Below are 17128 nucleotides of genomic sequence, written 5' to 3'. Positions count from 1 at the left end.
TTATTTTTCTATACATTTTATTTTTATTATATGTACCAAATAAATATAAATATATATGTAGTACATATGTATATCACATTCTTTTTAGCCTCCAAAGTAAATATATTTTAAAAATCTTAATACTTATTTTGTTTACACTTGTTTTATATTTTTATAAAAACGGTTTAATTTGGAATTTTTTTTAGTATTTTGTAAAAATATTCAAGTTGGTCATTTTTACATACTGCGTTATAAATGTTAATGATGTAAATCCTTCTGGCCAATAATAAATGAGTTGTCCAGTTATTAATTTCGTGACACGCTGAGGTCAATTTGATAAGTATGTCAAAATGTTAAAAGTTAAAGTAATTGGATAAAAGGTAAGTGTTAAGCTTCGTGCAAAGTGACACCACAAGGCCACTATGTCGCCAATAGCGCCACCACAAGTTCATCTTCTCGCACAATCAAACCTCCATAGTCACCATACCATCAACCTCCATTACAGAACCCACCTTCAGCAGTCATAGCGACCTGTACAAAATCATAAACGCATTAAACCTTAAATCGCGCATCGCCTCCACTGCAGCCATATTTGTTCAATCGCGACGGTACCTGCAGAAAAATCCCAAACCAGAATCGTGATTCACCCCTTCGAATCCTAATCGCAAATTCCTTCTCCCTCGATTCAAAAATTGCATCAGTAATCAGAAAAGCCCAAAAACCAAGCCTAATTCGAACCTCCATGGCTAAACATTCGAAAGCCCTAACCTAAAGCATGCCGCAACGACAAGTTCATCTACTCCATTACCTTCGCGCACCGCAAGCAATTCTCCTTCATCTTTGTCTTCTCCACGAACTCGAAGAACCCAGACTATATGCTCGCGAACCATTATATATGGCCAATAAACATCTCCTTCTTTGCAACATCATCTTCTTCATCGTAGAAGAAATGCAAACATCATCTCCATCAATCTCCAAATTTGCAAATAGAGAAGGAACCACAATATAAAACCCCCTTCTAATCATGCCACTGCGAGCTCTTTCGTGTAACGAAAGAACTAACCGCCGCTGTAGATGAGAGTTGAAAACCCTGTAAGCATCATTATGCAATTGTGTGAAATCCTAATTTGGGTGGGAAGGGACTGTTACGTCATTGGTCGAGCTTGTCGCGCAATCACTAATTGGACAGCTAATTCACTTTTGGATAGGATGACAATTATATCGTTATTTTTTTAACACCGTAAGCAAAAAAACCTACTTAAACCGATTTTACAAAATATGGAACAATTGAGACATCTAAAAATAGGTAGGACAATTTTGAATACACCTACCAAAATTAGAGACCAAAATAATTATTAAACTATTTTAGAAAACACTTGAACTGACAAGTTTTATTTTTAACAAAATTTGGCTGCTGCAAATTTTCTAGAGGTTTTTCATGTTATGTAAAAGTGATTAGATGAATCTTTAGTACCTCCTATATTATTTAGTTATTGATATATACATAACTATTAGTTGTATACATTTTTTCTTAAAATATTGTTGCTTCTGGGTTTCTATAATGAGTATGAATTAAAAGGATCTTCTCCAAATTTAAAAATTAAACTTTTTTTTTATTTGAGAAAGATTATTATTTTACTAGTGAAAAAAACAATTTATTACCAAATCAGAACACAATCTAGAGTTTTCATTCTTACAAATAAAAACAACTACGAAGTTGCAAATTATGATTATAAACAATAATAATAACAGAAATTGATTAAATGATAATATGAAAATAAATACGAGAGCACGCTAACAAATTCTAATTGATTCAAGTATTCATGACTAAACATCATCATATTAAGATAATAATTAATACATAAAAAGTTAGTGGAACTTTAAGTCACATAATGAAATTACAAAAAGAAAATGATAAATAAAATCTTAAAAATAAATAATGGATAATATATAAAGTAAACGAGTGTAAATTCAGATGCATTTATCTACATCTATGTCAGTTACAGCAAAGTTATTCCTAATTATGGATTCTCAAGATTCGTCCGTGAGTAATGTAAGAGTAAATTATAACATATTAAACCCAAATTATAACATAGAAATAAAACTAAAAAAACTAAGAAAAATAAAAATGATAACATAGAAATAAAACTAAAAAAACTCAGAAAAATAAAAATTATAACTTGAATAGGAGAGTAAAATTATTAGAAAGGAAAAAACATGAAAATAAATAGGTGGAATAGAAATAATAAAGATAAATACAGTGAAATCGTTAGGAGTTCAGTTAAAACTAAAAAAAAAAGACAGAGAGAGAGAGAGAGAGAAAGAGAAAATAAGAATTTTAAAAAAATAAATGAGAATGATGCTATTGTTAAAAAATATTTTTATCGTGTTTCACTGTAATAAACATCTACGTTATTTAATTTCAGAATAGCCAAGGAGTATGAAGAGTTCAAAGTGAGGATTAATCCATTGGTGGCAATGGCGCAGAAGGTTCCTGAGGATGGTTGGACAATGCAAGATGGTACTCCGTGGCCTTGGAACAATGTCGGAGATCATCCTGGAATCATCATACAAGTCAGTACAATGTTACGATGCTATTTTTTGTGGGTGTAGATTGAAAATGTTGTCCACACCATAGGTTTGTATGGTTAGAATATAAATAAAGTTTTACATAAAATAAAATAAAAAATAAACATGAATTTATAAGATATTTTTATTAATAAAATATTTAGAATAATAACTAAAAATAAATATGTGAGAACTTGATTCAGTATGAGCAATATCTCGTCAAAATGGTGGTCGTCACATTGAAGGAAATGGATTACCTCGACTTCCCTTTTCTCATCATAAAACTGAAAGCTTTGGAAGTTTTCTTCTTTCTCCATTTTCCTTTTAACATTTTTGCTGTTGCTTTGTTTGTTGACTGTGAAGGTGCGAGTCTCAGCAATAATGACAAATGCTCATAACAAAATGCTCCTTACCTACTGAATGTTGATTGTGATCACTACATAAATAATGGTAAGGCCCTTCGTCAAGCCATGTGCTTCATGATTTGGTGGGATTGATCGTAAATACTCAAATCCCAATGTTGTATTCTCTTATGTAAGAATTTGTTGTTTGAACATATAGTTAAAGCTAACATTTGGTAAATATGTATAGATCAATATGAAAGGTTTGGATAGCATCCAAGGACCTAACCTATAAATGTGGGAAACATGGTGTGTCTTCAGGAGGCAGACATTTTATGGATATGATGCCCTGTTACGAACCTAAATAATTTTACATCCTCCATTCTCTATATTTTTTTTTCCACTATTAATATTCATATAAAAAATGTCGAACATTTACAATTTGTTATTAAATGCTTGAAATTATTTATTTTTGTATAAAGTACAATATTAGAAATATAACTTTTGATTTACTTTTATATAGTAAAACTAAAATATCTTATTCAAAGTAGAAGTTTAAAATTTACTAAAATTATATTGATTTATCCAAAAAAAAATTAAAAGTGAAAAAAATTAAACAAACACAATGTAAATTTCAAAATCTCAAATTTTCCGAGTTTCAAATTAAGAAATGTTCTTCTGTTTTAAATATTATTCCCCCAACATAGTTAATCTCACATAATTTAAATTTGAACAACTTGATTGTAAATTATACCTAGTATGACACTTTCAATAACAATTCATAAAATATACCTTTTACAATTTGACTCATGGATTGAAATTTCTTATCACTAAAATCCTGTATGCAAAATTTATTATACCATTATAAAATTATTTGACTATCCAACTATATTTACTGATTTTGACATAATATATAATTCTTAAAATATAAAAATATGAATCATTTAATTATTATCTCACCATTGTTCATTTTTTTTTAAATTGTGATATATATATATATATATATATATATATATATATATATTCAATTAAGGTAATATGTAATTACAATTTAACGGTAAAATTGTAAAAATACATTCTATAAAAGTAAGTATAACTTGCACCAATGTCCTCATATGTATGAATGAAACCATATACCAAAACCTAATAGATTGCATTGCATTGCAAGTGTTTCTAAACCTTTTTTACATTATTAATTGCAAATACTAACTAAATCTGCAAGATGCTTGTGGTTGGAGAAGGTATATGTGAACTCACAAGGTACAGTGATCTTTGAGAACTTGCCTAGCAAGATCAAGAGCGCCACTTTTTTTGTAGATTAAATGTAAATTGTAAGCTGCCTCTCTGCGAAGGTCGCAGTAACCAGGTTTATGATTTTCGATGACATCTGGATTTTCATTGGGAAGTTTTGGAATTGGACAGTCTTTCTCGCGAATACCAATCACTTTCTCATAATAAACAGCCGCCAGAGTTACAAGGCCAACATGATGATAGGCCCGAGCTATGTTGTATAAGGATTCCTGCAAGGTTTTTCGTTCTCACATTGAATAAATGACAACGTAAGAAATTCACGACAACAATCAATCTTATGAAGTTCAGTGCCTGAACGCCTACATCAGCTTGTTCAATGCTTATTTGTATTTTCATTTATAGGAACTCAATGAATTCAAGATTTTTTTTTTTGTAATTTAATTTATAATCTCAGAGGAGCCCATTTTTTTTTTTCATATTGTCGCATTTATTATTAATATTTAATAAAACATTTTCTTCTTAATGGGCTAAAAAACTGCAGGAAATTCTCAGCAGACAAACCTGGCTGTTCTCGCAGATTCTCAAGTTGTTGTAGAGGAATGCTAAACCTTGTACAAGACATTGATGCTTGTTCTGAAGTCTGAAACCCAATGCTAAGTTGATCAAGGCTGTTCCTGAGAAAAATTGATAAAATTAACTCATCAATTACTGTTAGTTCTTGGTTAGGAAAGCGGTACATACACAGCATGACATGAAAAGCATACCAACGCAGAGATTAACCAAGGGATTCTCTGGCAATAGTTTGTAAGCTTCAAGGTATTTCCTTGCTGCATCTTGATGATGGCTAAATATGGTAAACTGATGGCCAGAAATTAGAATAGGAGGCACACAGTCCACAAACTTTCCTTGTATAACACGTACAAATTTATAATGTCTTGTATCTCGGTTTTCCAATCTATAAACCAGGAGAGAACATGTAAACCACGTTTTACAAACAGGTCTTTGTTTATCTTTAGGTCATAAACCTATCACAACAAATTAGAAAGCCTAACCAATTTTGCCGAGAACCCATGGTTCCATGCATTCACAAAATTACCTTGAGATAACCTTGTAGTAGCAATTCCAAGCTGCAACACTGTGTGGATGTTGCTGAACAATGTATTTTACACAATCAAACCCATGTTTAGGATCCGTGGTGCTGTATGCCATTTCTGTGGAGAACATAAATTTGTTTTATCAGCAAGATAAGCTTTTTCCCTCCCTAAAAGCATTAATTTTCTTTTTTTTAAAAAAGAACATTTATATTCTGAGTTGTAATAAAGGAAATATGTAAAGCTAAAGAAGGGAAAGAAACAAACATAAACATTAAACAAGCAGTGAATTCTTTAATTTTTATTTTGATTTCTTCGAATGAGAAAAGTTGGAACTTGAAAGCAAAGAATAAATCTATAAGCAAAAGCCTGTCTTCAGTACTTACGAGCTCCAAGGGATCGAAGTTCCTCTTTCTTGTCAGTAGACAGAGATGTACCAGCCAATCTTAGAGAGAGATTAATAATCTCCAGTGCTTCCCAATACCTTTGCAAGGATGCTAATGCCTTGCACAACTGTCCAATAATATTAACGTGTCAGACATATAACAGAGGAAAGGGGGTGCAGCAAAAAAATTAATCGAAGTACTAACATCGATTATTAGCTGGTGATGTTCTTCATATTTCCGAAGAATGCACAAGGGAGGTTCTCTGTTTTCTATCTAAAAATATCTCATGCAATAAACCCAAAAGGGAGTTAAGACATAATCATCAAGAAATTTGTTCTAGAATTGAGTAGACAACACTAAACGGATCACCTGAGGTTCATCATCTGAATCATCACTTAGCCAATCAATTCCGGAGGCCAGTGCCTCAGCTTTTCTTTTCTCCTTTTCAATTGCCATCTTCTGCAGCAACTTTTTTGCCCTGGAAGCTTTCAACCTAATTACAGAAAACACATTCTTTTCACTTTGTATCCAAATCTAGCAATGGCCAACAACATGAAAAAGAATAAACACTAAGACAAATTATTCACCCAAAATATTTTGTAATATCTGCAATGTAGGTAGTACATCCAATGCACAGATACATGTATTATATTTGCATCACACAGATATTGCCAAGGGGATGCCATCCTATGGTTTTCCAAATATAGAATAATAACGGAGAGGATACATTGAAGTAAATGTTTGAAGTCATAGTATCATAATATTTAAAAAATGAAAATTTAGGTATAATAATACTAATAATACTCTTTGAATTTCAGAAGGTTTAAGGTGACGATAACAAAAATGGCTTCCCAACATTGCACAACTCCAAATACCTACTTAGAGGGAGATTGGTATGATTAAATTTGAGTATGAAGACCCACATCAATTAAACAAGAGTAAGATCACTAGTTGGTTAAGGTTAGGGTTAGTTAAACGTGGCTAGTGAACCGTGACTACTTAACCGTGGATAGTTAACCGTGACTAGTTAACCGTGGTTAGTTATTTGTGGCTAGTTAATTGTGGCTAGTTAACCTTTGGCTAGTTAACCGTGGCTAGTTAATCGTGACTAGTTAACTGTGGCTAGTTGACTGTGGCTAGTTGACTGTGGCAAGTTAACCGGGGTTAGTTAACTTAGGCTAGTTAACTAGGACTAGTTAACTGGAGCTAGTTAATCGTGGCTAATTAACCGGAGTTAGTTAACCGGGTTAGTTAACCGGGGTTAGTTAATCGAGATTAGTTAACCGGGTTAGTTAACCGAGGTTAGTTAATCAAACCATAGATCACCCATAATTGAGTTAGAATATGATTAACGTATACTAGGAAACGACACAAACACTTACCGGTCAGATGGTGCAGCTACTGGCCTGAATCCTCGAAATACATTATCATTTTCTGGACCATCTACCATCCTAACCCTTTCGACCAGATCTCTTTTGGTGAGTCGCCTTTTTGATTTACCCTACAGCAATAACGCCTTTTGAAAATTCAAATCAATTTTAAGATCTACTTGAAATAATGTAGTTTATCAACATGTTAACATTCTGAAGCAAGCAAGAGGCATGCCCACATAGGCGTCCAAGAGCATCTACCAATCAATCTGTATTTGACTGTGTGCCAAAGGGGTCAAATTTTGGCTTCTCAAATATTACCTTCTGTCGAAGAGTTGAAACATCTAATGATTCACGAACCAAAGGGAAAATTGTATCCACAAAATCACCAAGTGTCCCTCTATTCCTATAAATGTTGCAGAGCTTCAGTTTTATCCTTCCATTAACCCACCATCTATTTGACTTTTCAGGATTTGCATCACCAGAGTCTGCAAGTTTTTCACATTAAAATCTCCATCCAAGAACTTCAACTGTAGAGAAAGAAAACGTTGGAAATACCAGAATCGTTTGGAGGAGACAACAAGGAAATTGCTTCATCTTCTTTTCCCTCTTCAAGCAGAAGGGAAGCTAGAGTTATCCGTGCATCAACGTCATCTTGTAGTATTTCAAGGGCTGAAACAAAATCTTGTTTAGCAACCAGGGAGTATGAATATTTCACAGCAGAACAATCATCAGGAAGCAACAACAGAGTATTGTTTCTCTGTCACTGAATCTACATGCACTAGCATAACAATACAAGCCTAAAATATGCTCTTATAACTGAAGTCAATTATGAAGTGATACAACGATTAGCATTTTGAATTTGACATACTTCCCTTTTTCTCCCCTTAACCAATAATTCAATAGTTAAAATTATAGTATTTTGATAAACAAAAAGAAGATAATAAAAAGTGGAATAAAGGGAAGCAGATAAGATAACCTCAAAAAAAAAAGTGAAAGGATAAAACCAAGAATGAAGCATGTTTAATTTCTTTGCAAAACCTGAAACAAAAACTCATTGTGACATCCATGAGCAAACCAGTAGAGAGAAGCTACAAAAAAAATTCCTATTCCAAATCAAATATAGAGTGAAAGACACTCTTAAAGATGTAATTATTTCCAACGAATGCACCAATCTCACAAGACAATTACATAAAATTAATGCCACAAAATTTTAGCTTGTTTCTTCCAAAACGAATAAACCTGAAAACCAGCAATTATATGTTTCTCAACAGTAAAGAAGCACACAAAATATCAAAGAAAAAACTACAGAAAGTTCATTCCAAAACAATGTAACTGTCTTTGAATGAAGAAGCTAATGGGAAAGCTCACATATCAGATTACTTGAAAAATGTAAACCTGTCTATTGATCTATATGTGAAGAATGCATACTATTAGATCTTCAGTTACGTTATGCATAAAAAGTTTACTCAAAAGTAAAGCAATCCAAGAATACATTTGAGAACTGCTTGATTCTATGATGTTAAAGTGAAATCCTACTCCCGCAAGAAAAAAGGATGGACCCAAACTAAAAGATTTTGGCAATAAAAAATAATTTCAGAAGCTTCATCACAAAAAGAAATGATCGATAGAACATTTCATTTATATTGAAAAACAAAGGGGAAGTGGTTTTCACAAGGTATCATTAACTAAATAACATTCTCTTTAAAAATAAAATCTTGCCTTTGTAAAAAAAAGTAATTGCTTGTGAACTTTCTTTCAAGGACCTGTAACATTTAGCAAGTTTCAGATATAGAGGACCCTGCAAGAAATAATTCCAGTAAAAATATAGAATATCGTGATAACATAGTGATGATGACGAAAGGCATACACTGAAATATATTTCTAAACTAAAATAAATAGTATCAGGCAACCGAAAAGAGCCAAAGAAAATAGAATAAATTGAAAACAGTAAACAATTACATTTGATACTAGATACAAATAGACAATACAGTCCCTCTATTATGTCCTTCCAACTAGCTTCAGGAAAAAATCCCAAGTAGTCTCACATCAAAACATAGAAACTAAGAAGAGTACATAAGTGGGAGACAACTCTCAAGCTCAAAAGCCACTTTGTTGGGGCCCTTTCAAGCTAGTTCACGGGGTTTAATTAGCTCCAAACATAAATCATATGAAGGTCTTATATTTATTGAATATAGTAAAACTAGATATAGAATTAATCTCCCTTATGTCTAAAACACACATAGAGTAATATATGTATAATGAAGAATGATACAAGTATATATGACAACCAAATATAAATATGGAAAATAGAAGATGTTGTTAAAAACAATATGAACAATATGTACCAATATCAAGTAATAGCAAAAGTTTGTGTTTCTCTAATTAACATAAAACGCAATATATTTAACATAATGTATAATCCATATTAAAATTAAAGTTGTTATAGTTTGATCTATTAACTAATCACCTCCATAAAAGTGTTTCTTCCTGCACACAATTTTTTTGAGCCACCCCATTCCTTCGGGAATGGGTTTTTATAACAGAATACAATCGATTTTCCCAATGTACATTTTTACTTCAAAATACGTCCAAAGTGAATGGGAGGTGGCTCAAGAAATCTATTGGGTACAGAAAGAAACACTATTATTACTCAAACAACAAACCCAATAACATTGGGCATGAGGAAATGTATTAGAAAAACTCAAGTAGTCAATAACAATACTGATTAGATAGCACAATAATCAGATCATTTTTTGCATTTTTTAGTGTTCATAATAACTTGTGCTCATTTTTGAAACATGAATTCTCTTTTATAATTTAAAAATTATAGATGTGTTATCCAATATTTTTAAAATTGGTTGCATTCCTGTGTTCATGTCCATGTTTTATCATACCCATCTCTTGTAATTGTGCCTACTGGATAGGTCAATAAGGATCAAACTCTAGACCACTCAGTCATGGAACAAACAACAGCCCTAAAAGCTTGAGTTATTATGTAAAGACACAAGAATGGTTTTATATTATATTTCTAACAAAAATATGGACAATAAATTTAAAGATTCCAATATATACAGCCCCATCAGATTATAAGACAAAAACAGTCACCTAATTAAGCAAATTACTGGTATAAAATTAAACCAATAATTGGCATGCATGGGCAGGAGTTACCATACATTTTCGTTTCCAATATTTCCTTCCAACATCAAATAGTAATTCAATGCAGGGTTATAATGTTCAAGACCCATTAATGAATCAGCAACCTCAATAACCAAGTCAACATGCTTGCTTGCATTCTCTGGTTTCAAATCATTGAAGAGAACCTAGTAATCAAATGAAATGTTAAGTAATACATAAAAATGAAACCAAAGTCAAAAGAAAGATTCATACACTGTCATTACATGTATTATTAGACATTTTCTTGCACTCCAACATTGTATGCAATTAAGTTAATGAGAAACATGGAAAAAGTAACTCAAAAATAATGATATAATGTGCTTCAAAAATGGGGTTGGAGAAGAAAGAGAGTTGTACACGATTACAAAGACTATGAAATTAATCTTTTTTCTTAAGAAAAGAAGCCATTTTATAAGGAAAAAACATTATATACAAGATGACCATAAAGTTAAGTTTTCTTATTTAGAATAAAAAGAAGAGAGAACAAAATCTACATAAAATAGGAAATCAGCAAAACATTACGTGCAAATCTCATTCAAAACCCATGCTTCATAAGGGATATATTACATGGAGGGAAAATTATGGTGGATAGGTAACAATGTGTGTTACACATAAATTGGTCAGGACACAAGAAAGAAAGAACATATAGAATGAAAGAGAAAAAAATCAAGATAACTAAGAAAGTCTAAACTAAATACTCATCCAAAGACACGAAAGAATATCAATTAACCTAACCTAATATATGAGGTTCAAGCAAGATTAAAAGGGTCCATGATCAAGAAAAACACACTAAATTCAATTATAAGTAAGCATGAGTCACACCTGAGCCATATCCATTTTTCCAAGATGAGCATGGCAAATTCCAGCCTTAATTTTCAAATTCAACGGTAATTCTTCCCATGCATTTGCAGCTTGGGCATGTTTAATATACTGCAAAGCTCTGTCATGTGCCTTAGTTTCCATCAATATGGTACACAGCAGATCAACTACACTCGCATTTGCTCCGTCCAGTTGACTCTTAAGATAGTCTTCAAGAATACAAACAGCATGCTCAACTTGACCACATTTTTTGTACAACTGATAGAAAGCAATATAAATTCAGTTTGACATTGAAAATCAATTTATTAATGTGTAAGAGAATAAAAATATTATCAGCTCCCAACCCTATACTTTTTGCATGTATATAAAATAATTTAAAGTTTACCCCTCTCCAACATTACATTTTATACACATCTGTTTACCATTTCAAAGATGTTAGTTACTCATATAACATACAAGCATATGCGATAAATGCATTAATAAAGCATCACAAGGCAAACCGTGATTTCCATTGGAAATAATCGTTAACAAAAAAACAAATTGCAAAGGATTATTGACAAAATTGAATCCATGTCCATGGTATCTCAAAGCAAAGACTAACCTTAGCTGCTTCTTTCAGTGGTTCAACATTCTCATAACAGAGTTGATGTACTTGCTCATATGTAACAGCAGCTTTTTGATAGTCTCCAAGTTCAACATAAAGCCCTACAAGATCACGTCTAAGAGTAATATTTTTGGGATCTGCTGTTATTGCTTTTAAAAGACAATATCGTGCTTGATCTTTATGACCTTGTTTTCTGCACTTGAAAAAGTTTCACAATTCAATAATCATAATATTTCTTTCAACATTGTTTGAAAGTAATACATGCATAATATTTCAAGGACATTACTAGATGAAATTTTAACCATCATCACAATTGAGGTAGGTGTATAGATTCATGTAGCCAAATTATTCCAAAAGAATAACTTCACAAAAATAACAGAAACAACAAAACTAAGAAGTCATCTCACATGGACCAACTAAAAATCATTTCCCAAAGAGATGAATATTTAGTAGGATTCAAAAGAGCAGCAATTAGGTAAAAAGTCATTGCTCCTTTATCATCCTGGAGTGAATTACAGACAAGTCCAAGGGTGTGATAAGAATCAGCCACATTCGGTGCCAACTTAATAACTTCAAGCAGCACATCTTTAGCCTGCAAAAAAACAACAGAGAAAAGGAATGCATAAATAATCTGCAAAAGCCTAAAGCAATGATAAAATCTATAACATAAATCAAGCTTTGACAGATGCAAAAAAAATTAAGAATAAAAAAACTAAACACCCAGAATATAAATCAATCATATCTATTTGTCTCAACTATGCCATCTATCATAGTTGAGACAAACAAAAATGGAAAGTGTTAGAGCATTTCCAGGAACATGAATATAACTTCCAGCTAATGAGTTTCTCCTGGTGGCAACCATATCTCTCTGAAAAGCAAGACATACAGTATTAGCCCAATAACAAATAAGTGAGGGTAAAAACATTAATTTGATCAACTTGGATTTGCTTAAATCTTAATTAAAAAAACAAAGGAAAACTTCAAGAGAAACAAAGGTTGATTAGGAAAAAGGGATCCAAAAAAGGTATGCCAACAAACAAAGGCATACATAATACCCCAGGTTGCATCAGATGATTATATGCTAAAGGCAAAAAGAGCCTAGACAGACAGAAATAGTATCATTTATTGTATCTCTTTAGGTACTTAATACAGAAAACCATCCTAAAAAAATAAATTAATAGAGTACAGTGATTTACTTATCTACTTTTTTTCCTCAGCATACTGGGTAGCTGTGACACTAAATAATAGAAAACTCCAGTGACAGAAGCTAAGGAAGTCATGTGACAGAATAATATACCTCGTCATAATGCTTACGTGAATAGTGAAGATTGGCATCACCCAGCATCCGTTCTAGCTTAGGGTCCATTTTATTCTTCGATCCTTTTCGCCTGCCTCTCTTTTTAGGCTGCATCAGACAGATAGAGAATACTTAAAAGGGTCATGTAGGTTACATTAAAATTTAAAACAGAAGGTAGTCACATAACTTGCAACTGAGTGCTTACATTTTCACATTTTCATCTACATCTGTTCTAGGTTATGGATATTATATGTATAAGAAATAAAGAATCATAAGCATATGAAGAAAATGGTATACAATTAAACTAGTGATAAGCTATCATGTAGAACAGAAAATTCAGGGAAAAGAGAGGGGGAAATTGTAAGAATGAAACTAATGTAACCTGCATATAAAAAATGGAAACAGCTATGAGCAAAAAATGCAACAGGCATGACCACAGATCTTAAATTTTCTTCCAAAATCATAACACCAAACGTATTCTTCTAATATCCACTCTATTGCTGGAGATCAAAACTTGTAATCTACCTTATAATATAAAATAATTAAAGGAAAGTTATCAACTTCTTTCTGGTGTAGCCTTTGCTCATGACTGGCAAACTGCTTATAATATAAAAGAATTAAAGGAAAGCTATTATGTAGGCTAAACTGGCATATGCACTGCATGGCATACCTTTCTTGATCTCTTGCGCACACCATGATAATTCATTGCTTCCATTATCTCAGCTATCTTTGACCCGGAAATATCACTTTCCCTAGCCATCTTAGAAGGAGGCCCTTCACTGCATTTAGTGACATAAAATAGCATGGATCAAACAAACATAAAAAAAGTAAGTAAGCGCAGTGAGTTATTTTATCCTTGTGTGATACATTTAGAATTTGTTCAACCCTTTTAGCACCTGAACTCAATCAAGAATTATCAGTAGCTCATCTCATTGAACAAGGGATTCAAGGATTTTCTGTTTTTTATTTTAATTTTTAACCTCCAATACTTTTTCTCTAATTTCTTGTATCTACAACATTTTCCTTTGCTGTCAATAAAAATTAAGTTTCACAACTAACATATTCCCATTTCTATTCAACATGTACGTAATTGTGGCACTCTCGGTTGCACATGCACATCTCTGAATCAATATATTAACAATACAAAGTTGCATCGACTCCTAAAGCACAGATTCAAGTATAAACAGTACACTTCACAGCAACGACAACAAAAAAAACAGAAACTACCAATTTCGAAAGTCCAACCACAAATGCAGTTAATACAACAAATAAAACAATTATCTGGAAATAAATAAGTCTATTAGTAAATGGTTTAAGTTTACCATACATATTAGTCTCTCATATGTATTAATGTATTAAGAAGAGAGTGGCTCGATTTATATAAGTTTGCTCCTTTTATATATTATAATTTCATCTTATCTTTATAATAGAATCTTGAGGACTCTTATATCTAAGCCTCAAATTTCACTACTAATGGTATTAACCGTCCCAATTAATTAGGGCTAAAGAAGCCAACGGACCTGTGGCATTGTTCAGTTGCTTTTCGTTTTTTATCGGCAAGAGCTTGCTGTTCAAGACGCTCGAATCGCTCGTAGGGTTGAAGGCCAGAATCGTCATTGTTATCGACAAAGTCCAAAGGATTCATCCCGTTTTCGAACCTGAAAGTATACTCATTCTCTTCTTCCATGTCATTGTCCTCTTCCTCCGCTGCTTGCTCTTCCTCTTCCTCCCCCGTGCCATCCACCGCGTCGTTTACTTCATCAAAGTCGCTTCCCTCTTTTGCCATCGGATTCAGACGCTGCTCTTCCACTCTTACTTTCTGCGATTATCTGCTAAAAATTCGATTATCTCCTCTAAAAAATTCGAAATCATATTTTAGCCGTATTTATAGGTTCTGATTTTATATAGAATGAGCCCTGGACCTGACACATTATTTTTTTACTTGACAAATGTCATTTATATCCCCCATCATAAATTATTTATCCATTTAATATTTTTTACTGGACATTGAATCAAATTAAATTTAAAATGAGACTTTAACACGCTTGGATTTCATCCAATATATTTGTTTTATTATTTTTTTTCTTTTGTATATACTACCGTTAGAAAAATATCTTTAGAATCTTTTTTCTAAAGCATAATGCAAAATTTCTTTTATAATAAAATGTAAGAATTGTGATACTCATTTTCATCAATCTTAAAATAAATTTTAGTTTACTATTTTTTTTTTTAAACTTGTTAGAACATTTATTCTATTTTATCAAAGGTTACCGTATTTATCATGATTATATTGTGTCAAGGATTAGCCTATTTATCATTATATTGTGTATAGAGTTACCATATTTATCATGATTAAACTTATTATATCATTTCATTTTTCAAAATAATACTTTTTTTTTTGACATTCTGCCTTTAATAATATATTATTTACACTTCATTGTGAGTATATTTTATTAATTATTATTATTATTAGTTTTTGTGATTTTTTTTCTCTCAAAGTTTCTCTAATATAAAATTTAGATTTTATTTAAAATTAATATTATTTTTTTAATGAAGATGTTAAATTTATTATTATGGTAATAGTGAAAAAAAATAGAGTAAGCAATTATGAGGGTGCAAATACCTCAATCCCACAAAACCAGTTGTAGATTGAGGTTTGCATCCAGTTATATATTATAAATTGGTCTTATCTCTAGTCGATGTGGAACTTTCCACAATACAGTAAGTTAATTTTCTATCTCTCTATTGGTATGGTTCTTCTTCTGCATGTAGTCATTTTTGGCTCATAAATAGTGTTTATGTTTTTTTTTATCAACAATGTGCCTTAATCACATTTGTGTTGTTCATAGGGGTAGTTTGAACTTCATGTGCATTTAAGAGTGTTTTAAGGGGTTATCAAACTGTTTGATTGCTTTTTAGGTAAGGAAAGTTAGTTACTTGTGTGTGTGAGTTTGATAATTCTGATGTTATTGGTACGTGGTTTGAATTTTTTGATTGGTGTTTATGTCTAAACTGAACTATGAGATTTGATGATTAAATTGAACTGATTGTTGTTTGGATTATTGTGACTAAGAAGACTAAAATGAGCAATCGAATAAGTTTTATTGTATAAAAATTGTGTTAACCAATTTTCTGACAAAGCAATATAAAATTAAGTAATTGATCAGGTTCAAGTTCGCTTAAATCACGATTTTGACTAACACTTGGTAGTGGCACTAAATGCAAGTTTGGTTGTGCAAGTCTTAGAACATTTTTGCCTTAAATCTCTAAGTGCCCCTTTTTACCGATGAGCACCCAGTTTTGTAACTCTGCAGGTGAAACTCTATGTCAAAGGAATGTATCTGGATAATTTATATGTTTGTATGAGTTATAACACTTTATCCATGGTAAGCTAGTATTTAATATGAAATAACTGCATTATGTTATTCCTTTTGCACACTAGCTTATCTTATTTTTCTTTTCTTTTATGTATTGTTGTGTTTTTGCGATGATTAACTCTAAGTGTGAATAGGTAACAAGTTAAGTATTGATATGTCTTTTGTGGTAGGCGAAGACATAGTTATAAATTTTTATCTAGTTTATATGTTGTATAAGGGAGATTCTTCCTCTTAAATAACTTTTAGTATTTTTCAGTTGTGCTGTAATCTATTTAATAATATGAATAATTGTATTAATCTTTTATATTTTTTTATTTATTTGTTGTATCTTATCAAAATTTATAATGTTTTATTTTTGAAAGTTTTATAGTATTAAATGAGATGTTACAATTTGCAAATACAATATTACAAGCTTCAATGCCTTTTAATACTTGTATTGTAATCAAGAAAGTTGTAACCCGCTTCAATGCCTTTTAATACTTGTATTGTAATTAAGAAAGTTTTAACCCTCTCATATGTTTAGCATTTTTAGTGGACTGATTTATTTTTTACAGTAATTAAAAGATTTACGAGAAATAGAGAAAAATTTAAGAAACTGAAATTTAGAATTTATCTTTTCATTCTACCTCTTTCTCTCCCTTTCTTTTCCTTTTATTTATCCATCAATTTTTATATAAAAGAGTCCAATAAATTTTCAAATATATAATTAATTTTTGTGCATGGAATAAAAAATGTGAGATTTTAATTTATTTATTTATTCAAAGTAATTTAAAATTTAAAATCAATTTCCAAAAAATTCACGTCTAAGATTATTTATTTTCTTTCAAATGCACAGATCAAAATAACTCAAAACGTTTATTAATTAATA

General features: G+C 31.4%; 1 protein-coding gene and 1 long non-coding RNA gene across 3 annotated transcripts; both read right to left on the bottom strand.

Moving 5' to 3' along the window:
- Positions 1–2381: 2381 nt before the first annotated feature.
- Positions 2382–3069, bottom strand: LOC128196776 (uncharacterized). The gene is made up of 2 exons (XR_008249149.1): positions 2805–3069; positions 2382–2536 (listed from the first exon to the last, which is right to left on the bottom strand). It is a non-coding gene; the product is annotated as an uncharacterized LOC128196776 (long non-coding RNA).
- Positions 3070–3946: 877 nt separating this feature from the next.
- Positions 3947–14758, bottom strand: LOC108340682 (uncharacterized). Of its 2 annotated transcripts, XM_017578199.2 has the most exons (18): positions 14404–14758; positions 13554–13662; positions 12884–12991; positions 11994–12178; positions 11584–11779; positions 10986–11240; positions 10163–10309; positions 8709–8787; positions 7545–7658; positions 7308–7474; positions 6999–7117; positions 5986–6109; positions 5821–5889; positions 5617–5743; positions 5236–5350; positions 4904–5094; positions 4701–4813; positions 3947–4408 (listed from the first exon to the last, which is right to left on the bottom strand). In XM_017578199.2, the coding sequence occupies exons 1-18, from the start codon at positions 14667–14669 to the stop codon at positions 4142–4144; spliced, it is 2751 nt and encodes a 916-aa protein (XP_017433688.1). In that variant the 5' UTR covers positions 14670–14758; the 3' UTR covers positions 3947–4141. The 2 variants fall into 2 exon arrangements, with proteins under 2 accessions (XP_017433688.1, XP_052733840.1); XM_052877880.1 differs by lacking the exon at positions 14404–14758 and having other exon boundaries at positions 12901–12991.
- Between the last annotated feature and the right edge of the window lie 2370 nt (positions 14759–17128).

This window comes from Vigna angularis, chromosome 5 (assembly GCF_016808095.1).
Source record: "Vigna angularis cultivar LongXiaoDou No.4 chromosome 5, ASM1680809v1, whole genome shotgun sequence".
NCBI classification, from domain to species: domain Eukaryota; kingdom Viridiplantae; phylum Streptophyta; class Magnoliopsida; order Fabales; family Fabaceae; genus Vigna; species Vigna angularis.
Note: the sequence above shows the minus strand (reverse complement) of the source record. Positions and strands in the feature narration are given on the sequence as shown.